The sequence below is a fragment of the Gymnoscopelus microlampas genome, assembly GCF_963454915.1.
Source record: "Gymnoscopelus microlampas genome assembly, chromosome: 10".
Lineage (NCBI taxonomy): Eukaryota > Metazoa > Chordata > Actinopteri > Myctophiformes > Myctophidae > Gymnoscopelus > Gymnoscopelus microlampas.
Window position 1 is genome coordinate 24,616,973 of NC_139947.1, and position 27,728 is coordinate 24,644,700.

The following is a 27,728-nucleotide window of genomic DNA, read 5'->3' on the forward strand; positions in this document are numbered from 1 at the left end:
CGTTAGGTTCTCACAGAGGCTTGTCACTGCGCCCCGTGTGTGTTTATAGGCTAGGTAGGTTAGCTAGCTAGCTTCGTGCTCCTGCAGTCGCCGTTGTATTATCACCCAAATGCAAACAGCATAGCATGAATTAGCTTAACCGAGCTAATTACAGCGATCAATAACATCCAGGAGAACGAATCATCAAGACGATCTAAGAGCGGACCTGCTGTATACTCAGCTAGTAGCTACCTAGCCAGTGTTGCTAACACGCTAACGGCCGGAGCAGAGCAGCAGCCTCTTGTACGAAGGAACGGGGACGCAGTGTGACAGAAACGCACCGAGACACGCAACGCAACACAACACAACACAACACACCACCGGAGGAAATGAAGGACAAACAGAAGAGAAAGAAGGAGCGCACGTGGGCCGAGGCAGCTCGCATGGTAAATAAACATAATTATGACAAAAATCAATAACTTTGTTTTGTGAACGTGCGCTTATGTGACATTAAAAAATACCCTTCTGTATTGGTTTAATGTAAAGACTTCCCTTCTACGCCCACTGCGTGACAGAAATAACAAATAAATAACGTTTTGTTGAGACAGGAGTGTCGGTGAATCTCACGTCGACACTTTGTTTAGTTGAAAATGTGTCGTTTTGGCTTCGTTCGTCGGGGCGAAATGGTCGCGCGACGAACCGATCGCGGCTGTCGCTACAGTAAAAAAAAATGAAGCAGATCTCCAAGCTGAAAACGCGTCGCTGTGCGACGCGTTTTCAGCTTGGAGATCTGCTCTTTCTGGCAAAAGCGACAGCAGACCAAATACAACTCAACACCGTTACCATGTGTGAACACTTTGTAATAAATCAAACTTGGCTAAAAGACAAACCTTTTCACGTTTTCAGTGTAGTATTGTTATATTATTACATCAGTGTGGCTGCTAACCGCTAACTGTAGTGTTGACATGCTAGCTGCTAACGGCTAACATCAAAGCTCACAGATCTCTGTTTTGACCCCTTTGTTTGCTAGAAAGCTAAGCTAACGTAAACTAGCATTGGTACACATGAACTGAACAAAAGCCCCTCACGTTCAAAAATGTAGTTTGAACCAAAGTGAGCTCCTTGGGCAAAATAAATAAACAGAACCAGATGTAATGCAACATAATGCACGCATTATTGTATAACAGTTAGCAAGGCTGGGCTATTGCTAGCTTAACTGGTCAGAAAATAACATTGGGTTGCTATGAATGAGCCAAACGTAGTAAGTACGATAAGTAATTAAAGTCCCTAGCAACCCTTCCCCCTTCCAAATACGAACCCAATACCCTGTTTAAGACGGGTCTTACAAAGAATAAATAACAATGTAATGATATCCAGTTAACAGTCAAGACAACATTTTGATTGCTAATCTCACTGAAGGGCTGTAAGGCTAAGTACAACTAGGGGGAAAGAAAGCCATGTTTCCATAATACTCAAGATGATAGCACATATGAACAGTCATGAGGATAAAAAATGTTTAACTATGATTTCAGTTATGGCCTTGATGTTTGCAATGGCAGGGAAGTTGAAAGGCTAGGCAAACCATGGTTTTAAAATGTGTTTAAATTCTCAGCTTGAACATTGTCACCAGTAATTCAGTATGCTTTTGAGGCTAGCCCTGCTCCTTTGGGTTTTCTAAATAGCCTAGTTAAGTAAGAGAATTGCATCAAAAGCCTTTATGTATTAACTGTCAGTGTCTTGATTTCAGTTTCTTCTAGTCTTGTTTACCTTTACCCAATTCGGAGATAAGTGTTGTTTTTTCCCCCATGGTAGCTATGTATATAATAGTACCATCCCTGTCCATTCAAATTCAGTCCCCATTGACTCACTGTTGGTGATGTTTTAAAATGTATTTAGCTTGCAAGAAGCAGTGAGGACGCCCACACCCCCATTTGCTAAATATGGGAGTGAGAATGAAATAAAAAGCACAGGGTTACAGTTTAGGGTGTGGCTGGCTTCATATGCCAAACCCCCCCATTTCCCCCCTGAACATCAGTGCCAGACAGCATCCATGCATTGCAACGCCACAAAGCCCTGCTGCTGCACTGCTTTCAACTTAGCTGGGAATGCACAGCCCTATGTATTTATAAACCAGGCCCATATGTCACTGCAAAGTCTTGTGGTGAGAATGTGGGACTTTATAAGAGTCCAACACAATTCTAAACACGCAGCACTACTGAGAAACCTCAATGTGGTCACTTAAGGGTCTAGGTTTAGACCCTAAAGAAGAATGTTAGTACATAATTGTATCATCAGGAGAATTCAATAAGGACCAAAAATGTCCATTTTAGTGTTTCATTTGGATGTGGTATGGCATCATGAAAATCTTGTCTTGCATCAGAGATGACTAAAATAAACATTCTATTCTTACACTTTTGTGACAGCCAGGAATGGTTCTTTTGATTCTTTAGCAAAAATAGAGAAGGCGATTGCCTCGTCACAATGGAATAATTTTGCAAGTGATGTGCAAAACCATTGTTGACACGTGGAAATCAGACAAATGTATGTGCAGTCTTTTGTACGGCTGTCTATACAAGCCAAGGTGTGCAGAATTTAACACCTTCTTTGCCTTGGAATTACTGTGGTGTATTGTAGGGCAGGCCAGATGTTGCAGTGATTGCACGTTGATCACTTTAAAGCTTGTGAAAACATTTGGCATAAACAATCATAAACAACATTGTTCATTGGTAGGATCTTGCTAGTTGACTCTGGGCTAAATGTTTAACCAGAGCTTCTGTCTGATCTATTTGAAATGGTATGTGGCTTTTGTCTTCATCTGTGCTGTTGCTGATTTGTGAATCAGTATTTTTTTTACCTCCTGGAAATGTAACTCTGTTTCTTGTCCCAAAAATAGGCCAACATTCATCTTTGACCCCTTGGGAAAAGAAAAAAATAAATGCATACATTGGGCTGGATTGTTAGATTTCCCCTCTGGTAATAGTTTTAGGATCAAAGCATATGCATAGGCTGGTTATTAGTATGGAGATAGGGGTGTATATAGGCAACACTACACAGTAATATCTTATAACTCAGAGAGTGTACAAATGTATGGGTCCATTTGTTTCCATTTGTACAATCAGTTACAAGTGTCTATGATTATTTCTGACCCTAAGGGTCCATTTGGTTCTAATTGAGTGACTACATTAACTGTGAGGATTCTACTGTGTATGCTCCATAAATGGTGGAAATGTATTAAACATTCACATAAATGTGGTGGTGTGCATTTCCCAGCTCCACAGATTGAACAGATCTTTGGTATCCTTTCGATTTTTGTTGTTTTGTTATGTTTTAAACATGGGCCTTAAATGAGAACATAGTACAAGGAGAGCACTGTGGCCCAGTGCCATGTCTTCTTGTGTCCCTGTTCTTTCTGGCCCATTTCCTGCATGTGTATCCCATTCTGCCGGGCTGAAACAACACCGTTTCCCAATCCATGGTGTCGTTTCCTTCCACGTTTTCAAATGACAGCGGGCCACCGCAGAGGAAAAGAGACCACCATCAATATCAGAAACATAATCACCTATTCTAGCCATATATTTCATCTGGACTAAGTACTGTACTTGCTATGTATTTACTGTCGGTGTGTTCTGCAAGGTTAGAAAATTAACATTTAACGGGAGGGGGAGGTTTACTCCAAAATGTTTTAGAAGCTGAAATGCTGGTATTACACTACAATTACATTGCATCCTGCATGCTTTGGTTTGGGTGGCCTGTCTCTCACTCTCACACACACACACACACACACACACACACACACACACACACACACACACACACACACACACAGTCACACACACAGTCACACACACACACACACACACACACACACACACACACACACACACACACACACACACACAGAACCTACTTTTGGACAGCGCCAGAGATAGTGTGACATTCACCTGCGTTAGGAAGGTCACTCTCCATCTGGGATTTGGTTCTGAGTAGCTGCATTGTTCAAGGTCTTTCTCTCCATACACAATTTTGCCCATATCCACCCAGTCCTGTAGTATACTCTGCATGCCAGGCCTAGTTGGAAAGAGCAATACCACTTCCTTTACCGCGATCATCCACCAGTTGGCCACACTCTGAATACTTAAAGTGATAAGGAGCATGTCAACACCTTCATCGAATAGCAGGTCAGACAATTGGAGTTTAAGACCTGCATAAGCCAATTTAATTTGACATACACTAGACCATACCCGGTCGACGCATCCGTGGGGGGATATGCGCACATGATCTGGCAACCCGGGAGGCGACATTGTTTCACACATAAACGCTAATAAGAAGCTGAGATTTGATGAAATTGAAAAACGGGCTTCACAGTTAAGTTCAGATGGTAATGGTCAATGGCTGTGTGCAAAATCAGAGCAATTGGTCCAGCCACTGAGGAGAACCGGGTAGTGACACCACTACAGACAGACAGACAGAGGTTACTAGAATTATAGTAGGATAACGTGACTATGTGGTAGACTAGTCTTGAGACAGTTTTTTCAGGTAAAAGCTTTCCAACAGGTCTAACCTGTGACCGGAGGTGGCGCTGGGCCAATCCATGGATTGCTTCCAGCGTCTTCAAGGAATCTATTCATAGTAGATGTCAACAAATGCCTGTCTGGTTTCAAGATGAGCTTAACAAGTATAGATGTGTTCATGTTCAAACCTAGCTAACATGCATACTTTTAATAACCCCCTTAGGACAAATTACTGATGCATAAAAATGAGTACTTTTCCCTTGAATCATTTTGATAGACTTGGTAAATACTATTAAAGGGGTAGTTCAACGACACTATAAAAATTAGTGCCATATGATATTCTTCTGCCAGTGTTTTGACATAACTCCAGCCCTTTGTTTCAGTAGACAAACACTTAACCTTTGAGCCAGTCTTGATCAACAAGCGGTCCAGATGAACTGTTGTGTCTTCCGCTACGGATGTTTGAATCGTGTGTTGAAAGTGTGCATCAGTGCTCTGTTGTTAAAACATTTTCACTCCCTTTACAGGTTTTGGAGAACTTTTCCGATGCTCCAATGACTCCCAAACAAATTCTACACGTCATCCAGACAAAGGGGCTCAAGGAAATGAGGTTCGATACACACTCACACACACCCCCTAGTAAATTATTTTGAAGCCTGTTTTGTACGTAGTTTTGCGGCAGTGTTGTGCACTGAAAATAATCTACAAGCTCACAGCGTATCACACGTGTTGTGAGCATGTCGATCGTTTTATTTTCGGTGATTAACACCACACACAACTACAAGCCATAGTCTCTGCATGAAAAGTATACCGTTACAATATTTCAGATGTGTGTTTAAGTGCAGGATAACTTGATTAAGTTACTGGATATGGTGGAAATGAATATGGAACAGCAATAGAATGTCCCCTAAAATGTCAATGCCAAAAAAGGCTGGGAAGATGGTACAAGTGTCCATTTTATTATTGGCTGTCGGTGTCATCTTTCTCATAATGTGAGGATTTCAGATGAGCCTTTGTTGAAACCATTCTGTAAATGTTCCTAGCCGACAGCACAAAGGAAGCCTGCCTCACTGTGATTTCATTTAATTTTTTCTTCCATTTTCTGCATGTGTTTGAACCTGATCTGATTGACTGGTGCATCTTGTCGAAACAGGAGGTAAGTTGAAAGTCATAATATTTTTAGTCACAGTACGGTAGATTGCAGAAAGACTTCCCTCTTTCTATACCTGTTTCTCATCATGACATATTCACTCTGTCATACTGTATGTTCAGTATATATATTTAATTTGACATTTTGTGTATATATTTGATAACCTTTGACATGATCTTTTGCCTCAAATGTGCTATGATCTTGTGTCCAATACACTAAGCTTTAAATATACTGTGTGTGTGTGTGTGTGTGTGTGTGTGTGTGTCATCCAGTGGCACAGCTCCGCTGGCCTGTCTGGTCACCATGCTCCACTCTCAGGTTCGGGGGGACAGAGTTAAGAACAGCATCTTCTTCAAGCTGCCTGGACGCATGAGCCTCTTCACTCTCAAGGTATAATGCCTGATTCATATACTGTGTAGAAGCACAATGCTTCAAATCCAAACGTGTAGATCTGCTATTTTCAGTGTGCAACAAATACGGCTTAACACCGCCACCATCCAACACGCAACACAGAAACATGGGATACACTTTGAAGTTCTACTTAATTTGGGTTGTTTGATAGTTTCTTTGTGGTGTACTGCTTTATTGAAAAAGTTTTTTGTGTGAGTGCGTGCATACTGTGCTGAGTAATTGCAATCAGTTTTGATCCAATATGGAGGGGAACAAGCGAGGGGAGGGTTGTGTTACAGGACTTCTGAATCGCACTACAAGGTGACTTGTAGATGATTTATATAGGAATACATTATTTGGATGACGGTAATTATACATTAACAAAACGATCAGAGTTGGAATTTTTGAAACGTTTAAAAAAATGCTGCTTTTCTGTGTTCTTTAATTTCTTTTTTAACACATTCACTGGCAGGGTTTTCTAAAACTGGCTGTAGCTTCTGCCAGCATTTTTAAGCATTCTGACTAATCTTTCAAGAACACAGAATATGTAACTGCAGTATGATCGATCCCCTAGATGGTTGCTAATCACGGAGGGTTACACTGTGCTTCGGTGAAAAAAAAAAGTCATCGCGACCTCTCATTCGCTTGTTATACGCCTTTGAAAATAGCATGTTTCGCCAAAAATACATTGGCGAGATACAGAATATTTCCCAAATACTTTAACCAGGAATTGAATGGAGCAGTTAAAGCACTATGTTCTTCTGATGCTAATCATTACTATAGTGTTTGTTTAGTCACAGGGGTCTCCCTGTCTCTCCAGCTCTTTAATAAACAAAAATGACATTTTCAGGTAGGTTATACAATTTAAGCCAATCAGGAGAGCGTACCCATTTATCAGCTTCATATTTATAAAGTGTTCCAGTTCCAATTTTGTCTGCTCATTTCTGTGTCATTACTTCCAATTTCACTTGTTTAACCTAAGTTTTCTGGAAAACTTGAAATATTTATTCAAAAATTACAAAAAAAATATGTTTTTATATACTGTACATAGCAACAAGAACCCCAAAAGGGGTTCCCGGGTTGAAAGGTATAGTTATAGGTTAAAAACTGTATCCTGACTGAGTTCTCTATCCTGATTGGATACATTTGGTATCCCGACCTGGAAACGCATTTCCTGTTTAATAAAGAGCTAGACTCCCGGTACTGAACAAACACTCTATTGCAATGAGTAGCTAGCTACTATCAGAATATAGAGCTAATTAACACTTATTTTAACGAAAGAAAATCACTTCCTACCTTTTAAAGTTGAATGTAGTAACAGCCTTTTGCACACCTACTTAGAACAGGTACGTAGGAGCGAACAGCCAGCGCATAAGAAGAGGGAAAATCCTGCACGCCGTCTTCACGTACTGCTGTTTGAACACACAACCCAACATTAGATTAACATCAAAATATATATTTATAAACGTGACAAAAAGCCCCCAAAGTGCCAAATTACGAGACTGCGCATGTAGGCAGTAGTGCCATTATTGAATGCAGAATTGAACTGCACAACAGCTGCTAGAGTAGACAACAAGGTCACTAATGCTCGTAATTCGTTATCCATGTTGAATTAACCACTGGGGAATGTGGGTGTCTGCGTCATCATTTTCGAAAGGTCTCCATTCATACCCGTCTGTGTTAGAGGTGCAGTGCTGGGGTTTTCAAAACAAAACGAGTTCAGCAGCGTTTTCAAATGTCCCTTTTTAGGGGTAAAAATGCAGAGATTAGTGTGGATGATAGGTGAAAAAGTTAAATGTTTAAAAACGAAAAAATCCTAGTGTAGACTAATCAGAGTTTCAAATTAATATGGCTGTTGGCGGCAGATTGAATGTTAAGGACGTAACCCGACCAACTTTTGGCTGTTCAATTTCCCTCAAGGATGGTCTGCAGCTATATACACGTGTACCTTTCCCTGAGCGAGAGACAGGCGTTGAAGAAGAACGTTTTGAAGCTAGAGCAAAGTGTTCTTTTAACGCAAAATAATACTTTTTACACCAAATGTTGTCTCAAAGAAAGCAGCCAATTGAAACACCCAGAAAGTGTGTACCTTCTGTTGTCGGCTTTTACATCGCCTCTGTCTGTCTCATGTCCTGTTGCAGAAGAATGCCCTGCAGTGGACCAAGAGCCCAACGGAGTCCGAGGCGCCAACAGACGGAGCCGGCGCAACTCCTACAGCCACCTCCTCCTCTGCCACCACCACGTCCTCCACCAGTGCAGCAGGCCCGGCCTCAGCGCCAGCCACCCCAGCCGAGGGCACAGAGCAGGAGAGCTGTGACTCCACCGAGACCACGGCTGCAGCCAGCGGAGAGAACGACGGTAAGCCTCATTTCGATTTTCACAAAGAAAATGAATCAGAGAATCGAAGTCACCATCCATATTCTCACAACGCCTCGTGCTGCGAGGCGTGGTGAGCTTGTAGATAGGCTATTTTCAGAGAGTTGGTGTAGTGGTAAAAAGAGCAGACCAAATACAGAGCCAACGGTCAAGTTGACTAAATATTGAGGGTTTAAAAAGGTTAACTGTCTAAAAATACACATTAGCATGAATCCAACTATCTATGAAATCTATGAAAAAGTTTAATCTGCAACACAATTTTATGCAGTGGGGGTCCCTGCTTCATCTTTCTCTTAGATAAGGGGTCTTTGGCATGATATACATGCCCTATATACTTCATCGTTTGATCAATGGCAAAAACAGCCAATCTACAGCCTCACAATGTGTGAACGGTGTGCGCTTTTAGATTGCCTATTTTCGTCTATAATGATATGCCCAAAACAGGTTAAAATATGGGTGATTGCAGTAAATTCTCACTTGTTAAACTATCAAAGCTGTTGATCGCAAACAGCCAAAGATTTAAATATCCTTTATTTAGATTTAGTCCAGGAAGACATGTTCCTCTACAGAGGAGGATTGATGGTGTTCACAGTATTAGGCCAGTGTTATGAGAACAACCCTGAGAGGAGGGAGAACGGCTTGAAGAGGATAAATGGAGGTCTCTTGGGCCTGACGAAAATGATAATACCACTCTGCTCATTTTCTGTGATCCTGGATACAGTTGTTAGTTGCCATGGTTACAGATGTACCTGCCACTGGCAGCTGTGACCTAGATCAGAGATGTTTATGTGCATTCATTTTTAATTGTGTGTGTGTGTGTGCAGTGCTGTATGTCTTACATACCGAAATGTGTGTTACAACTAAATGGCCTTGCTCTGGGGAACATCAAATGTGCATGGAATGATAATGATATAATTGACATCGTTGGCATGAATATACGCTCTAACTAAGCCTTGTTGATGTATGGTCATGGTATAGGTCTAAATCATCAGCTTGTTTTTGTTATTCTGATCAATAATGTTAGAAATGTCATCCTCATCAGAGCACATCTGAATTTCCTTTGACTTTCCATTGACCAGAATGATCATAGTAAAGTCCTCTGTTAATGTGTCAATTTGTTCTTCAGAGAGTTTACAAATGAATTTGGTTTAATTTGTACACTCTGTGGTAAATTTAACATTTTCAGTTTTTCAGAACTGAATTCAATGTGTTTTTGGTGTGTCATAGTCCCGTAAAGGGATGGGTCTTAACCACGTGAACTTCATGCCTATTATTTCCCAGAAATAACATATCTACAAGCTCACAACGTGATACGTTGTGAGCTTGTAGATCTGCTATTTTTGGTGTAGATGGAGAAAAAAAGCAGTCCAAGCACAGTTGTAAGTAACTCGGGTCCGTTTTGACTAAGAATAGAGTGGTTAAGACGAGACAGTCAGATCCTCAGAATGAATGAATTCACTTGTATTTTCCTGTGTCACCATGTGGTTTAGCCTCCGTGGATGAGAGCTCCTCCAGCGCCTCATGCTCCACAGAGCCACCGCCTCCGAGCCAGCCTCAGACCCGCCTCAGCAGGGCAGCAGGACAGCAGGGACGCAGTGACACGCAGACCCAGCATGCCCAGACTAGGCTCAGCCGTTCCAGACAGGTACAAAGCATCTGAACACTGGAAGAGGCTAACCTTGCTGGTCTTGCACACGTTATATTTAAAATATAGTACATACAACCAAGATATGTTTCTCCTAGCATATGGGAAACAGGTTTTATGGTTTCATTCAGATTCTCATCATTTTTAATGGGCAATATTTTGTCGTCATACAGTTTGGTGAGCAAGCAGTGTTTTTTTTTTTTCTCCAGAAATGTTTTCTGCTTTTCTGCCTTTATTGATAGTACACAGCAGAGCGAGACAGGAAACGGGGAGAGAGAGAGAGACGGAGAGTGACACGCAGCAAAGGTTGTCAGGCTCGGGAATCGAACCTGCGACTCGCTGTCAGGCATTAGAGCCTATATGTGGTATGCGCCTTAACTGCCAAGCCAGCGGCGCCCCAGAGCAAGCAGTGTTTTAAACTCTGCTGCGCTGGCATATTGCCTGTGTTCATAACTGTAATCCTAGGGTCTGGTCCCAAAGATGGCATAACGTGTTTCTGGTGTGAGACTGCCTGGTGTGATAGCAGCGTACTGCAAGAAGCTGTTATGCCTGCTGCATGATATTTTCTTTCCTAGGCGCAAGGGAAGAAGAGAGCTCATTTTGGTAAGAGGGGTGAGGCACATCCGACCAAGCTACTAGGCCTCACGCATCGACGAGCGTGCCATCCGAGTAGGCAAGTCGTGGTGGATAGAATAGGCTATCGCATCAACCAAAAACCAGCTCCCTTCCCCCTCTCTCAGCCAATCATATGCCGTGTGAGCTCAATTCTTCCCCTGCCAGCCTATGAAAAGAAATCATCCGGAAGTTTAGTGTAGTACAGTTATGCACAGAGCCTGTCATTCTATTTATATTGAGTAAGAGCGAGGGACAATCTGCCCATCCATTTCAGAAAGGGGTAGCTTGAGAAGGATGACGCTGTTTATGTATAACATGGCTAGAGTCAGGGCTGAGGTGCAAAGAGAGCTCGGCCTGGCTTGAAGTAATGGAAAAAGCTGGGTATGCAAAGTACAAAAGAAATGATCTGTAGCAATAAGGGCTTTCATGCCCTTTTGTTACACTGCCAGACAGACATGTATGGACAAAAACACAATCACTATGACAATCACTCATGAGTCATGACTATACTGTTCTACCAGTCCGGACCCAAAATGCAGCGAGTCAAAAGTCATGAGGCAGATAATTTAAGTGTCTCTACCGACATTTGAGCTTGCTGCCTTCCCAAAAGTGTGTGTCTCAGTAGTTCTCATGCATGACATGTCAAGTTCCCCCAAATTGATATGTATTTGGCAACTGGCCCCCGTTTGAATAGATATTGTGCCGGGGATCCCCATAAGACAAGATTTGTCAACATTTGTCAAGAATGGTCAAATTATTTATAGAATAGCGGAAAATAGAAACTGTTCCTAATTTTGCTGGGCACCCTCTGGAACCCCCTCATGGTCCACAGGGTCCCTGTCCCTGGACACCACTTGAGTGCCAGTGTGCTATGTGACTAAATAAGAGTGACTAAATACATTTACATTTGTTTTTAAATGTACGGCCCCCTGCACTGGAAACCGTCGTACGACAGAGTATAAATCAAGCTAGACTCTGATAGGCTACTATACATTATTTGCAGGGGTGCACATAACTTTTTCGGTCCGGTACGCAGAAGAGCACCTGGACATGTGACTTAGTGCGCATGGCGCCCGTCCCGTTTTGTCAACGGGGAGGGGGGGGGTCAGCCCGGACAGTTTTGTCAACGGGGGGGGGGGGGGGGGGGGTTCAGCACGGTGCCCACCGGACAGTTTTGTCAACGGGGGGGGGGGGAGAAAAAAAGGACGCTCTGCTTCTAAATTCCGCCGATTTTCGCCGTTTTTTTTTCTCACGCTGTTAGATAAAGCCCCCAAGGTTGGTGCCCTGTGCTGCTGCGCTGATTTTATCCGCCAGATTGGAACGTTCACGGCATATTTTGCACCATTACGGTGCGTTCATCATCGGTGACGAGTGCCTCTAACAGCCGCTGCTGCACGCAGCCAGCGAGGCAATGCGAGGCGATGCGAGGCGACGCGAGTCATATCTCTCCCCCTGTACCTAATGGCTGTACATGGGGCCGACGGGTGCTTTAGAGTGATTGTGTGAGTGTGGCTTCAGGAAGTAAATTCCTAGCCTCGATCTCCAGGCTTTTATTTTTTAGTTTTGCTAAAAAATAAAAGCTTGGAAATTCCTGTCCCAGCTGTTGGTGCGCAAAAGCGCCTCGCGTCGCCTGATGTGGTGCGCATTTTTTATTTTGGGTGCGCATGCGCACCTGCGCACCAGTTATGTGCACCCCTGATTATTTGTCAGGATAGATAATCATACCATGCTCTTTTTCCACCCCTCACGAGTTTACAGGCCTTTCTGATGTACTGAATCATTGTGTTACTACAGTCGGGGAGACAGCGGAAGAAGGCGGTGATGATGCCACGTGTCGTCCTAACGCCACTCAAAGTCAACGGAGAGCATGTCCCGTCAGGTAAGAACCAGTCTCAGCTTTCTGTTTAGCCCTGGCTTCTTCCCTCTTTGTATCTTTTCTCTCCTTGACGCCTCTCTCTGTCTCCCCAGCCGTATTTGTTTTTCTCTCAAGCCTCTTCTAGTCATTCCCGTTCCCAGCTCGCTCTATTCTCCTCCTCTCGCTCCACCTCCAAAGCACGGCCATGTTTTTACTAGCAGGCAAACAAACACACTCAACTATTTTGTGTCCTTTTTAAAAGTTTTTTACCAAATGTTTTTTCATTTTTTCATTTGCCATTGTCTTTCATTTGCTCACAACTAGGAGAAAATAAAAAAGTGTGCAACTTTGGTCCAATTAAGCCAGTATGGGTACACGGGTACTATAACTTAACTAGATGAAAGGAAAAACCCTGCTCTGAGTGTTCTTGAAATATTTAGCGCAATGGCCATAAGCCTTTCGTCAGTATTTGCAGGTGTAAAATAAGTCCTGCCTTTTAAAGGCTACATGACGTAATCTCAGTACATAAAATTGATAAAGGAAAATAAATAACAAAAAGTAAGTATAATAAGATGATGTGATCAAAACGATAGACAGTTAAATAACCCTTGGGTTGCACTCTGTCTGCATTGTATTTATCCAAAATGCCTGGATGAGTTTTCCAAACGGCCTCTCGTTTTGCATATATAAAAGAACAGGCAACATTAAAGACAAACTTGTTGGGGCCGATTCTATTTGGCTGTTTTGTCTACCATCTGTTTATTTTGCATGCAAGAATTGTATAGATTACATTCCATGATAAAAAGCAATTCATTTCTGCATCCAGGACATGGCAGCTGTGAGTGTGCACCCACTCGGAACAGGAGGGAATACAGGTAGCCTTTTCCTGCAGAAGGTGGCTTTTGGAGAAATAAGTTGCAACCAAAGGGTCTTGATGAGGAGTTATTATTGAAATGTTAAGTTTATAAGTAGCTAGCTATTGTTTTGAACATCTTGTATGTACTGTGATTTATCGATTTAGCTGTCCTTTATCATGTCATTTAAATGTATTGATATGACGTCACGTGGCCTTTAAAGACTTTAAAACTCTTTATACTGGGTCCCCCAGGGGTCTATTCCTGGTCCTCTCGTTTTTCCCTTTACACCAAATCGCTTCGCTGAAATTTGCAGATGTACAAGCGAGTTGTGAGTTTGTAGATGGGTTATTTTCAGCTATTATCAAATGTCCAGAATAGGGACAGTAGGGTTCATTTGGTTAAAAGGCTGGGCCTATTGCACCCCTGCAAACACTGAAGGATTGCAGGCGAAACACGGCTGTTTGTATGCTGCGTTAAATATTTCAAGAACACTCAACAGTGTGTTTTTTTCCCTCTTTCATCTAGTCTTTCATTTGCTCGCCACATCATAACCAGATCAGGTTTTAGAAGCTTGAGCAACGCATGCGAAAGTAAGAGAGGCTGGTAGTTGCTAAGGTCACTGCCTCTTCTACTACTTAATGTAGAAATGACCCATAATCCTGTTTCTTTCCTGTTATGATGGAAAGTCTTCTAAAACAACATTTTGCCTATTGGCTAAATATTGCTTTAGACTCTAAAGTCCTCTAGAGTTTAGAGGACGCAAAATGACGCTGATCAAATTTTCCCTGGGTGATCCATAATATAATACATGTTCTGAACTCCACATTCATGAGCCAAGTTTTGATTGGTGGCTGGTGTACAGTCTGCCAGTCAAATCTGTCCCAGCGTGCCTGTTGTGTATGTGCGTAGTTTCTCCTAAATCCCTGCTAACTGGTCATTCCTACATTATTATTTTTTCACTCTGGAATATTGTATCCACTCTCCTTCTTGTCCCAAGTCCCACATTCTAAATCATCTACAGACAAAAAACACACAAAAAAACTAACTCTTACTGAAGTCTTGTCGGCTAGAGAACCTTCTACCTCTGTTGTGTTTTGTCTTTGCTGGTGTGTGTCAGTATGTTGTTGTGCGCTCCCAGCCTCCCCTTGTTGCGCAGTCTCTGCTGCTCCCTCTGTGGCGGGTTTCACAAACCCAACCCAGTCCGTCCAATTCATTCTCACACACACACACAGTGACCTGAGTGTCTCACCGGCTCCCCACTGCCACCTCTCCCATTCAGGAACAAAAGGGAGACGCAGGGAAGGCTCTAGGGGGGGTCCAGGCCCCACACTACGCGCTCGCCCAGAACTGGGCTGGAAGCGCCCCCAGCACTTCAGGAGTATGCACAGCCTCCAATCAGGTACAGGGCTTATTGCCTCCGGCATTGAACCAGCAACCCTGTACCCAATCAACCCTGTCCCCAAAGCTCAGATTAACCTCTTAACCACATTAACCCTGGTGTCCCTATTTGGGTATGGCATTATAGGAGGAAAAAAAAATACACTTTTTCCTTTTCTCCCGCCTCCCCCAGAAATAGCCAAAATAGCAGATCTCTAAGCTTGTGAGCTTGTACATTGGCTATTTTCGTTATTTCCCGCATGACAAAGTATATCGGGATTAATTGGTTAACCTTACTCCAAGCTGCAACACCACTAGATTACTGTGCCATGCTATGACATGTTATAATATGACATTGAATGTCATGGGGCATCAACATGACATGCGCCATGAAATACATTAGAGGTCTGGCTTTAATTTGGATATGAGCTAAGTCATGATGTATTTAATGTTCGTGTGTGGAAATGAATAATTGAAACAGATACCGAGAAAAGGAACAAGATTGGTTCTTGATCAGTTGCAAAGGTGGTGGTATGTATTTGGATGTAGTAGCTAGATTGTGAATCCAGATTAGCATTTGCCGGTTGTTACTACTTTTGTGTAGTTCATTAAATAATCCCCATAAAAGTTATTATAACTGTGCAAATCAGTAGCAGTAAAATAAATACACAATGAAATTCTCAATGTTAAAGTATCAGTTTGTAACTGGTCCAATTGTTTTTGGATTTGACTGTGTTGTCAGATAATCACCCTTTTTGAAAAAGAAACATAATGAAGATCTTTTAGTGGTGATGCTGAACAGAACCTGTAGCTATATTCACACAGCTTCTTTGGGATGAACAGTGCTGCTACCTGGATAATGTAGAAGGTTGTATGACTGAAAAAAACTCCTAGATTTGAATCTGGCACAAGCGTTGTGTTGTAACTTGCATGCCCCCCAACCCCTCCCGTCTTCTCCACTGTGCCAACCAAAAAAGAAACCACAACCTGGAAACACCCACCAATATCAAAGACAAATGCCACGCAATTTATCAACTCCTCATTCCGAACGTGTAAAACAGTCTGACATTAAATCTCACTCTCCCGTTCATGGTTAAGGAAAGGCTCCTTATTGTAATGCAGCGACTAACTAAAGGACTGTTGGGTGGGTGATGGCTGATTTATGATAGGGCTGCAACTATCGATTATTTTCTTGGTGATTATTCTATCAATTCCTTTTTGATGAATCGAATAATCGATAACGGTATACCCTAACTCCAAAAGTTTTTCAGGAAATGAAGAAAACCTTATATTTTTATCATCAAAGTTGGTATAGTGACTTTATATATTGTCAGATACTTGCATGTATCATTATATTATCGCCACTTTACCCAAATCCAACTCAAGTGGAGTTAGGAGTTTTGTCCGAACAGCTGACGCCTGACAATCGCTCCAATCGCAGCGGAGGGAGAGGTTTCAAATGGAGGGCTGGGGCTAAGCTGATGATGGATCTCCAAGCTCACAATGCATCACAAAGTGTGAATTAATACCCTGATGCTTCATGACACTTATTACTGTATATAGGCCTACAATAATAAACAGGACTTTAAATATTACAATAACTTCTGAGTTTCAGTAGAACAAGTGAGAGAAATGCTATGAACTCCTTTTTTGTCACATTGCTCTCATTAAACACTTAATAGATTTTAGAAATAGAATTACTTGTTTTCATAACTTTAGCGTTGGTACTAAGTTTGATAAACGGATACACTGCATAGTTTAAACAGACTACGGGGGGAAAACCCTGCGTCGTTACAGTTTGTTTATCTCCACAGCAGATCTGTTCTCTGTCTGTGTTCGCTCACTGCGTTGTGCTGTGGAATGGCACAGCAGCAGGAGGAGAGGGGGGTGGAGTTGCGTGGTTTGACGGACAGTTTGAGGATCCAATGGAGTTGGGAGGTTTTGGCGGAGGCGCTTTTTGATACTTGTCATTGGTTAAAAATGTTTTTACACAGACGTAAAGGGTGTTCAATAGCGTTTATTTATGAAAAAAAAGCTGAAAATGGTGATAGCTGGTTCCCGCCGGACAGCGACGATATCTATTTTTTAAGTGTGTGTGTGTGTGTGTGAACAAATCGTTTAGTTATTTATATAGTTAGATCTACAAGCTTACAATGCGTCGTGCTTTGTGAGCTTGTAGATGAGCTATTTTAACCACTTTTACTATTTGACTTATTTATTTTTCTGCCCAAAATAGGGATTGATTATTAATCAATGATTACATTAAATGGGGGCAGTGGTTCAGGAGTCCCGAGTTGGTGTTGGCTAGTGTGTACTCTTGCATCGCATCGATTATATTTTATAATCAATTAAATCGATGTCGCTCCCCTAATTTAAGTAGTTCTCAAATGTAGAAACCCACATAGAAATAAAATGTTCAAAGATAAAATAACCTGTCAGGAAAACGGCTCTTTCTCCTTCTCTGGAGAGTGTGTGTGGGTCTGTGAATGGCTGATTTATCCTTTTTGCATGAATTAGCTTGATGCACAACAGGTGTGTAGTCTCTCCTAGCTCAGTCTGCTTAATTTGCCTCAGGCCAGGTGTGAGTTGTGGCTGCTTAAATCAGCTGTCACACACCCTACAAGGACCAATTTACAGTAACTTTTGGAAAAACTTTAAATTTGTCCTTTTTTCTCTCAATTATTAATCTAGAATTATTCAGTATTATCATATTTATTTGGGGCATCAGAAGCCTGTATTATCGCTAGAAGCATTTGTGTCCCGTTCCAATGTGCTGACTTCTACATCTTTCATAGCACACCAAAGAACTGCATTCAGACAGTAGGGCCTACATTCAGTGTTTGAAAAACGGGGGTCTTCAGTTCATGTTAAACTGATGTTCAGAACAGGTAACTGGCTAAACTACTCTTTTCCCAGCTGTGGGACAATCATGTTTTCTCAAGTTGCATGCCTGATGTTTTTTTGTTTTTGTGCATGTCACATTTCAGCTTTCCAGCTAACAAATCATCCAAAATCATCCTTTTGTTGGGTTTTCTGTTGATCTGCTTCTTTTAATTACACACCAATGGATTGGGGGTTGCCACACTTTGAACTCAGAGCAGGCTGTCACTCATGACTCTCGGTTAATGATTTTAGAAAAACTCAAAAATTAATTCTGTTGATTTATTATTCCCTGTATAAATTATTTGTTGAGGGCATTTTTAAAGCCTTTATTTAACAAGTGATAGTGGAGAGAGACAGGAAATGCAGAGTAAGAGAATGACATTCAGCAAACATGCTGGCTGGCCAGGAATCAAACCGGGGACTGACTGATCAGGGCATTCCGCTCCTTGTGGTATGTGCCCTGGTTGCCCCTCCATGGCAAGTTTGAGTTGAAGTTCTTCAGTTTCTGGGTTTTGGGGCTAGTTAATATTCAAATAGTGATTGCTCTGTGCTGGATCACATGAATTTTGAATAGAGTAGTTTTAACATTGAAATGCAACTTTGCATTTTTTCACTCGCATTTATATTCTCTGTTTGAAAAAGTGAAATCATGTAATGATTTTGAATGCCATTTTATTTAGCAATACTTGAATTCCTTTGCAATTTTATTCCCTAAGCCTTGAGCAATAATCTTCACAGTTTCATAGGCAGTGCCTTAATACTCTGTATCATGGATACTTTAACAACTTTCAACTGGAATCTCTATTTTGGGTATATCATGATAGGTGAATCTTTTTGAAAATCTTTGGAAAATGGCACATCTACAAGCTCACAATGTGGCGCTTTTTGAGCTTGTAGATTTGGGTATTTTAGAAAAAACTGTATGAATTAATTGAAAATTAGACCTAAGTCGTTAAGTAGCAAGATTGTCCACTCTGCTGGCTTAATACTTGAATTAATTTGTAACCATACTACTGTACACACTACACTTAACCTTTGGCCATAATAACCTTCGAGCCTACTACTGCATCAGCAGGAGTGACCTAACTTGTAGGGGGTTGGTTGATGTCTCTGCAGGACCCATGAAGAGGAGCCGAGGAGGGGTGGAGGTAGACTTTGAAACACCCGGCTCCATCCTGGTCAACACCAACATCAGAGCCCTCATCAATGTACACCGGTTCTCTGCCTTCCCTGCACATTGTCAACAGCAGCTGCTGCAGCTCCTCCCTGAGGTCGACCGCCAGGTGCGTCCACTTGACAGCGGGATGCTTGTCTCGGCAAACAGTTTGTGCACAGTAAAGGCCACTACATGCTAGGATTTATTTTTTAAGTGATATATTTGTCTTAAAATCTTTTTATTGTAATCATTGCTGTAGAATGTTTGTTCAGTAGCAGGGGGCTCCCCATCTCTCCAGCGATTTCAGGTCGGGATACCAATTTAATACATTTTAGTGTTCCAGCTCCAATTTTTGTCTGCTCAGTTTTTCTTCACCATTTACTATTCTTGTTTAACCGTATCCTTTCCTGTATGAGTTCTATCCTGAATGGATAAAATGGGTATCCCGCCCTGAAATTTGTATAATAATACTTAAACAAAATATCACTTACACCCCCTTCAATTTAAATCTGAGAGAGTACAGATCATGTAAACGCATTGTACATTTGTGAACTCGGTTACAAATGGATAAATTAACACTGAGGATTTGACTGTGTTGGTGTCTTGGTGAAAAACCAAGAGTTGATTGAGCTGACTTGAGTCTATAAAGAGAATCATTAAAAGGAGAATTGTGTGCCAGTCTGCTGTTCATATATTCTTTCAGTTCAGTTCAATTCAAAGGAGCTTTATTTGCATGATAAAACATACGTTTACATGGACCAAGCCAGTCTCAAAAAACAAAGTAAACAATTAAGTAAAAAAAACTAAGAAGTGTATGTATAATTGAAGGAAATACTGCGATTTGTAAACAGAGTTATGCCACATTCAAAAAAACGGTCTTAAAAAACACAAATCCTTTTTGTCTTTGGGAGTGTGTTGACCACTGTGATCTTTTCTCTCTCTGCAGGTTGGTCCTGATGGCATGGCCCGTCTCAGTAGTTCAGCCCTCAATAATGAGTTCTTCACCCACGCCTCCCAGAGCTGGAAGGAGAGGCTCGCCGAAGGTGAGCCAAGGCCCTCGATCACAATCTCTTTAATGTTAGCATGACACTGGTGCACAGTGAACTACTCTGGGTTAGTGTACAAACACAAAAGTACATAAGAAGATGACAGGGGAATGAAACCCTAGGCAGGTTTTTTTTGTTTGTTTTCTGGTTCAGTTTTAAAACTACAGAAAGGTAACGACATGGCAGGCTGCAGAACGTGCAAACGTGAGCGCACAGATGCCGCTGCACTTTTGCTCCCATGTTAATGAATGCATGAATTCTCACTGGCCATGCACGCTCCACTCCCACACGCGAACTAAACGCATTACTGCACGTGTACGTGTAGTATACATATACAGACCTGCCAACATGCACGCATTTTGCATACAAACTATGCAATTCTAGGTCTTGGCTAATCTGCCATGAGCGCGAGGCTGCGCTGGCTGGCCTGCGCTGTTGGCCAGCCAGCGTCTCTGCAGTCTGCAGCCAGTGAAATGAATACATTTTACATGCGTTGCTAGGTTGGATTGGATATGCTACTTGCAGGGGTGCAATGCTCACTGGACGGCCTTGCACGCCGTGCCGGAACCTATTTGACCAGGAGCACACGCAGGCACACGCATAGATTTAAAACTACTTTAAATTCGCACCTCAACAAAGTTTTCAAAGGCTCCCGACTCACACCTAGCGAATTAACATAGGAATAAGCCTAGATGCATATCAATTGTGCATTGTGTGACTTGCAGTGTAGGTTTTAAGCGACGTGCGTGTCACGTCATTGAAATAGAGTGCAAGAACATACCAAATGAGCATTGCATGCCTGGCTACTTGTCTTGGTTGGATTAAACCCAAACAAGTAACTCAATATTAGCCACATATTCTTGCTAGTCAAAATTATCTCCAAACTACAAAGCATCCATCCATAGTGATCTATCATAAAGATCGGCTGTAGAATGCTGCTCCACAACCCGCTGAATGTAACCCAAGTGTTGGCCTCAGCTATAGTTGTGTGTCTGTGTCGTGCGCAGTAAATAGCAGATCTACAAGCTCGCGTTGTGAGCTTGTACATCTGCTATTTACGGCTTGCAACACCAGTGTGCAATTAAGTATGTTGAGCTCCGTTCCCCCTCTCATTAATTTATGACTAGCACGGATTTACCACTGTGAAGTTGTGGAAGGTTTCCAAAAGATGAAATCCCAGGAATAATGGAAGACACTGGAGTTTTAAATCTAAAGTGGATTACGCCACGCAATAGGTAGGATCTAATTATTTGTTGACATGGAAGGACCAGCAGTAATTGACAATAAACGTATGCTCAGGTTCTTTTGCATTAAAATGAGCAGCGGAACACTTGCTATGTTTGTCAATTGGAGATTCGAGAGGATTTATTTGTCAGTCACAAAAGTCGTATTAAATGTATTTTATCGAGTCGTGACTTTTATTTTTCGTATCTACGAGAGTCTTATTGAAAAATATGGACTAATACATTGCACAAATACTCCGGACACCTCCGGACAATCGAGTAAACGTCCGATTACTCGATTTAAAAAAAAAGTTTGAATCTTGTGCCATCGAACGGTATGACACGGTATATTATATATGCACAATATCAAACGTTTTTGAATTCAGTTGAATTGCCTCACGTGCGCATTTGCTACATTTCATTTGATAAGATAGAGTGCGAGGATACAGCGTCCATGCACACACACATTGTGACACACACACACACACACACTGACGCGAGCAAACACACACACACACACTCTCTCTCAAACTCCGTAGGAGTGGTCCAAGCATGGACAATATTTATTGACTACTGGCTAAGCTTTCACCTTGGCACACCCATAGCCCTGGGCACATCATCTAACACCCCTTATTAATATTTATTAGCTGAAGCTGTCTGCTTACTAGCCTGTCATGTTTTACCCTGTACAGGAAAATAAATACAAAATCAGTACCTAGGGTTTCATGCTCCTTTTAACCCATGAAGACCTGAGACCAATTCTAAAAAGGTTTCCCGAAAAACGTATGTTGCTTTATCAGTGGTTCTCAAATTCTTTCATGTCAAGGACTCCCCCATCTCAAAATGTTTTGTTCCAAGGACCCCCAGAAGCAAAGATTTTAGTTAAAAATGTTCGCTTTAACAAATCTATAGGCCTATATTAAAAGATTTGCAAAAATGTTCAAGAGCAGATCTACAAGCTCATAGTGTGGCACGAAATGACACGCTTTGATCTTGTATATCTGCTATTTTTGAATAGCCAAAGTATAGAATAATGGTTAAAGTGGTTACGCAGATCCTTTCCTGGTTTTAATGGGTTAAAAGAGACGGTACGATGGTAGCTAGGCACAAGAACGTGAACTCGGCAAGAACTTTCCTTTTGGCCTTGATACCGGTGCCAGTCTGCATTAACACAGACTCTGCATGTCCCTATATTTGCATTGTTAAACATAAATTAGCATTTTTGCTATGCTATGCGTTGTGGTGAATGTTAATATCTTTTGAGTGCTTTGCTGCTTGTTGGTGTGTGACATTGACTTCTCTGTCATAATCAGGGGAGTTCACCCACGAGATGCAGGTGCGTTTCCGGCAGGAGATGGAGAAAGAGAAGAAGGTGGAGGCTTGGAAAGAGAAGTTCTTTGAAGAGTACCACGGTCAAAAGTAAGAAAGCGTCCTCTTCATCGGGGGGTTTGCAGCCAGTACAACTTATTGTAAAAATATTATTTACTTAACGTGTCATTTATGGACTTAATGTTAATATTTACTGAATATGGTCTCGTTTTCTCTAAACTTCCAAATAACCACGTGTGCCCTATTTTATACTTTGTCGTATCACGTGGAAATTGGGGGAAATGGCAGATCTATCACGAGTCAAGACCCATTGTGAGCTTGTGGATTTGCTATTTTCACCATTTCACACTTTACTTAACCCGTTTTGGGCAGGAACCCCTATTTGTAACTATACCTTTCAGGACGGGAACCCCTTTTGGGGTTCCTGTTGCTATGTACAGTATATAGCAACATAATTTTTGTAATTTTTTAATACATATTTGAAGCTTTTCAGAAAACTTGGTCAGGATTTAGATGGCGTTTTTAGAATCATCTTCAGGTCTAAATGGGTTAATAGGATCAGAAGAAAAATTCCCACACCTGTCAGTGCTGAGTGTTCACTGCTTTGTCTGCCTTCAGGTCTGGCCTGACACGTGAGGAATCGCTGAAGTTGACCATGAGCGAAGCTACGGAAGTGGCAGCCGCCACCATGCTGGACAGCGATGTGGCAGCGGTGACGGCTGGCGCCCCGAAGAGGCGCAGTGTGGGTCGCCGGAGGCGGGACGGCAGAATGAGGAGGCGTACGCGGGCTGACCTGAGGCGCAGGGCACGACAGACGCTCTGCAAGGCAGCATCCCCGGCCCTCCAGTCCCCGGAGGTGGCAGAGGCCGGTGCTTCGCTGGACACTTCAACCGTCTCGCTGGGCTCCCCCATGTCCGACAGCGCTGTGGTCCAGGGGGAGGTGGTACTGCAGGCAGAGTGCGCCCTGGAGCTCCCCGCCGAGTGTGCGTTGTTGGAACCAGAGCCCTCCCCGGCTCCAGAGCCCGCTGCCGAGCCCACCCCAACGCCCATGCCAACACCCACACCCACACCCATACCCAGCCCCATACCCAGCCCCAGTCCCAGCCCAAGTCCCAGTCCCAGTCCAAGCCCAGCATCCGTCAGCGCCAACGAGGAACCCGAAGTCACTGCTCGCTTGCTCCCCGACGAGCCAGTGCCCGCCCTGGCCTCCACCTCCTCTCCTTCCTCCTCTTCCCCCTCTTCCTCCTCGGCTTCCTCTCCGGCCTCCTCCCCCTCTTCGCCCTCAGACAGACAGGGTGCCTTCACAGCAGGCCTCGACTCTTCCTCCTCTTCTTCCTCCTCCGGATCCTCAAGCGCTGCCGCCGCCGCCGACCCCCTGGACGACACGGCCTCCGTGGTCACCTCGGTCACAGGGGGCACGGCCACCAGCAGTCGCGAGAGCAGCCCCTCGGCCAGCCCGGCTCCCACCCCAGTCCTCGCCACCCAGCCCAGCGAGCAGAAGAGGAGGCCAGACGAGCCCCAGGCCTTCTCCAGCTTTCCCGAGAAGCGACCTCGACTCGACGACCGTCAGTCCTTTCGTACCACAATTGGCGGTGTCGGCTCGGAGAAGCCGCTGCCGACAACAGAGGAGCCCAAGGTCCCGCCAATCAGGGTACGTGTCTCAATGATGTTTTTATATGTAGCTGTGCACCAGGGAGCAATACAAGGGAGTAATTTAGAGAAACTGCTATTTATCCAGCTTCAGTTAAAGGGGCATGAAACCCTAGGCTGATTATGTAGTTTTCCAATCCAGGTTAAAAACTATAGCAGTGTAAAAACATGGCAGGCTACTAAGCAAGACTGGGTGTGTTACATTTATGTGTGCAAATATGCAAGACTGTATTGACGCACCTAAATCTTTCATACCCATTATTATGATTAGGTTCAGCTGCGTTGCTAACATCACAATTCTCATGCAGCTTTCCTTGTTTTGTCCCTGTTGTAGTTTTTAAATCTGAACCGGAAAACAAACTACAAAATCAGTCTTGGGTTTCATCCACCCCCCAAGCGTGTTTTTATGCTCGGTAGTATTTGCCTCAGAATCCATGCACACTCAGCGTTCCATGTTTAGTCTAGCTTATGTGTTTAGACAAACCTTTGACCCATGTCATATTCTCATCCACTTTTCTCCAGATTCAACTCTCCAGAATCAAACCGCCCGGGGCCCACAAAGGCCCACCCACCTACCAGATCTGCCCCCGGATCATGCCTCCCGGCGAGGGGTCGCGGCGGTCGGGCACGGGGGCGCGCACATTGGCGGACATCAAAGCCCGTGCCCAGCAGCGCCGGGAGGCCGCTGCTGCTGTTGCAGCCACTGGCAACGGGGCGGGGCCGGGCGGGGGTGGGCTGCGGCCTGCTGCTGGGCTATCGGATCGCAGCAGTGGACGACGAGCGCGAGAGCACCCAGGACCTGTCGAGCCCGGAGGAGGAGGAGGTGGAAGAAGGGGAAGTGGTGGGGTGGAGGAGCAGGGGTCGCCTGCAGACTCTCATCCGCCAGGAGCACAACTACAGCTTTCCAATGTAGAGTTGGCCGAGAGACCATCAGCGCAGCCCCCTACACCCCAGCCCTCACCCTCACCATCCTTGTCCACCACCTCCACCTCGCTGTCTTCAGAGCCACCCCAGACCCCCACCCCTACACCAACCCCACCTCGGGAGGAGACTGCAGTGGAGCCGATGACTGCAGAGGACGGAGTGCCAGCACCAGCAGGCGAGGAGGTCCAGAGTACCACCAATGGGCTGGCGGACGAGGTCACCGCCTCCACGGCCCTGCATTCTGATGCTCTATCAGGTTCAGTTTCTGTCCTCCACCCGGGGAAAAGCCAGGGGCTGGGGTCAACAGATGCCACCCCGGTGAGGGTCGCTCAGCCCTCTGAAAGTGCACAGCTGACTCCCACCTCCATCCCAGACTCTCTCCCCAGGTTTGGGGCCAAGGGCGTGGATGTTATCCAGACCCTGGCCACGTCCTCTCAGCCATGGGAGCGAGAACAAGGCAAGGGCTCTGGTGTGATCCAGCACGGTTCTCACCACGTTGGACCCCAGGAGGCCCCCCTGCCTCCTAGCCGAGAGAGACAACAGGCCAACACTCCTCCTGTCCCACACACATCATCCTCCAGAGAGGAGGACGAGGCCGGGGGCCACAGTGACTCCACTGAGACAGCCTCCGACTGCGAAAATGAGAGCCAGGAGGGCGACCAGCAGCGCCCTGACGATGACTGGAGCCATCACCTGGCCAGTCAAAGGAACGGCCCTCCGGTCATCCGCAGCCCCCCTCCTCAGAACCAGCAGCCCGTCATCCAAAGTCACGTGTCGGGTCGCCCCAATCAAACGGTCATCCAGCTACCCCGCTTCCCCAACGGCATCACCCACCCTCAGCCCAGCCGCACCCATCCCCTCCCCCAGGAACCACAGCCTCTCCCCTCGGGCCACTCCCAAGGCCTCAGGGGCCACAGTAATGTTTTGGTCAAAACTGAGTCAGGAGATGAGTCGAGAGCGTCCAGTCGGGGTACTCCTGAGGAAGACTGTAGAGGGGGCCTGAAGGCCTCGCCTATCCCTCCTCCTGCTGCTTCTGCTGGCCCCAAGAGATCAAGTAGCTCAGCCAGGCATGTATCCAGTGTGGAGGCCAACAATCCTCTGGTCACCCAGCTGCTGCAGGGCAGTCTGCCTCTAGAGAAGGTCCTGCCTCAGTCCCACTCCGCCAACAGGCTTGAGATCAATCGGCTGCCGGGGGGGCCTCCGCCCAGACCTCCAGCAACGAGAAACCCCGGCCCCTGTCTCAGGCCCCCCCACGAGACATCAATCGAATCCCCGGGCCTAGAATTCTCTTCCCAGAGCCAGCGTCCTTCTTGTCTGATGGATGCCACTGCCATGCAGCAGTACCTGTCCCAGCAGCCTAGCGGCACTGTGCCCCCAGGAGCTGTACCGGTCATCACTTCCCTGCCCCCCTCCAGACGTGTATTAGAGCACATCTCCCAGAACTCTGTGGCTGTCGAGTCTGCTGTTATCAAAGAGTCCCCCGGTTCTTTGCCCTCGCGGGGAGCCACGCCAGACAAGCCCCAGCCCTCTGCCCGGACCAGTAATGGCCCCTCGCTGCTCCACGCAGACGCCTCCCCCTCAGAACTGGTGCCCACTATTAAGATCAACTGGCGCCCACAACAGTCACAGCAGCCACACCCCCACCAACAGCTTTCCCCGGCACCCAGTGTGAAGAGTGAGGTCAACTCAAGGCCTTCGTGCCAAGCTCTTGCCAAATCTTCCCCCATCACCCCACTGGGCGTTCTGAAAAAGGAGCCCAGCAGTTCCCTGGACGGTTACCTGAGTGGCGGGGCAATGGAGGGTTTGCTCAACATGGAGATGACTTTAACCAGGATGGCCAAGAAGGAGCACAGCAAAGCCCCGTATTCCTCTGCCTCGCCGTCCTCCTCCTCCCCCTCATCCTCCTCCTCCTCCCTTCCCTTCCTGTACGGGAAGCTCCCCAAGCAGGGTGTGGGTGGGGCCGGGCCCGGCCTCAGCTACACGGCCAATGTATCGGTGATGGACGGCAGCGGCTTCTCTCGCAGCCTGGCCGACGGTGTCCTGCAACTGCGACCGCGGCTGGGCTCCGGGCAGACCGCCACGCTCAGCATCCAGGCCTTCGCAGACAGCGCCGCCGAGGAGGTGGCACTCAAGTGCTCGTGCCGCCTCAAGGCCATGATCATGTGCCAGGGCTGCGGCGCCTTCTGCCACGACGACTGCATCGGCCCATCCAAACTGTGCGTGTCTTGTCTGGTGGTCAGATAGTTATGTTCAAACCATTGTAGGTCACACCACACCGCCTCCTGTAGAATTTTCGACATGTAAAGTATTAGCCAGTGGAACTTGGGGAGAATATGAATTGGGACACGGTGCTCTGAGGTGTACAGAACCCTCTATTAGGGTAGAGCAGACATGAGACACATGACGGGCACAATGTTGCCTTGTATTATACAATTGGTCTGTTTTTGTTCTTTTTGTTGTTGCCTATTTTTAAAAAGACGTTCTGGTGTTATGTTAATGTTATTGTATTATTATGATTATTATTATTATTATTGTGAATTTGGGGCATGGTTGATTGTAAATTGTGCCTTTGTTTTGTTTTCTCTCCTCAGAAACATTTACCTCATCTTATCTTGACCCACCTGTCATCATCTGAGTGTGAAAATGGTGGACATTATTGTTTTTGGTTCCTCTCCTGCTCGGCACGGAGGGACTTGTTGGTCTTGTCTCTTTGCGCAAAGAAATATTTTTTTAATCATTAAAAGTAAGTAAATGACATTGTT

At 44.7% G+C, this 27,728-nt stretch overlaps 1 protein-coding gene across 4 annotated transcripts; it reads left to right on the forward strand.

Moving 5' to 3' along the window:
• The first annotated feature begins 34 nt into the window (after positions 1-34).
• Positions 35-27,728, forward strand: asxl1 (ASXL transcriptional regulator 1). Of its 4 annotated transcripts, none has more exons than XM_084068520.1 (13): positions 35-425; positions 5,018-5,101; positions 5,911-6,030; positions 8,172-8,388; positions 9,897-10,051; positions 12,461-12,545; positions 14,658-14,777; positions 18,755-18,921; positions 19,741-19,837; positions 22,377-22,482; positions 23,011-24,043; positions 24,565-27,226; positions 27,558-27,728. In XM_084068520.1, the coding sequence occupies exons 1-12, from the start codon at positions 369-371 to the stop codon at positions 27,208-27,210; spliced, it is 4,887 nt and encodes a 1,628-aa protein (XP_083924646.1). In that variant the 5' UTR covers positions 35-368; the 3' UTR covers positions 27,211-27,226; positions 27,558-27,728. The 4 variants fall into 4 exon arrangements, with proteins under 4 accessions (XP_083924646.1, XP_083924647.1, XP_083924645.1 ...); XM_084068521.1 differs by having other exon boundaries at positions 24,565-27,182; XM_084068519.1 differs by having other exon boundaries at positions 24,565-27,728.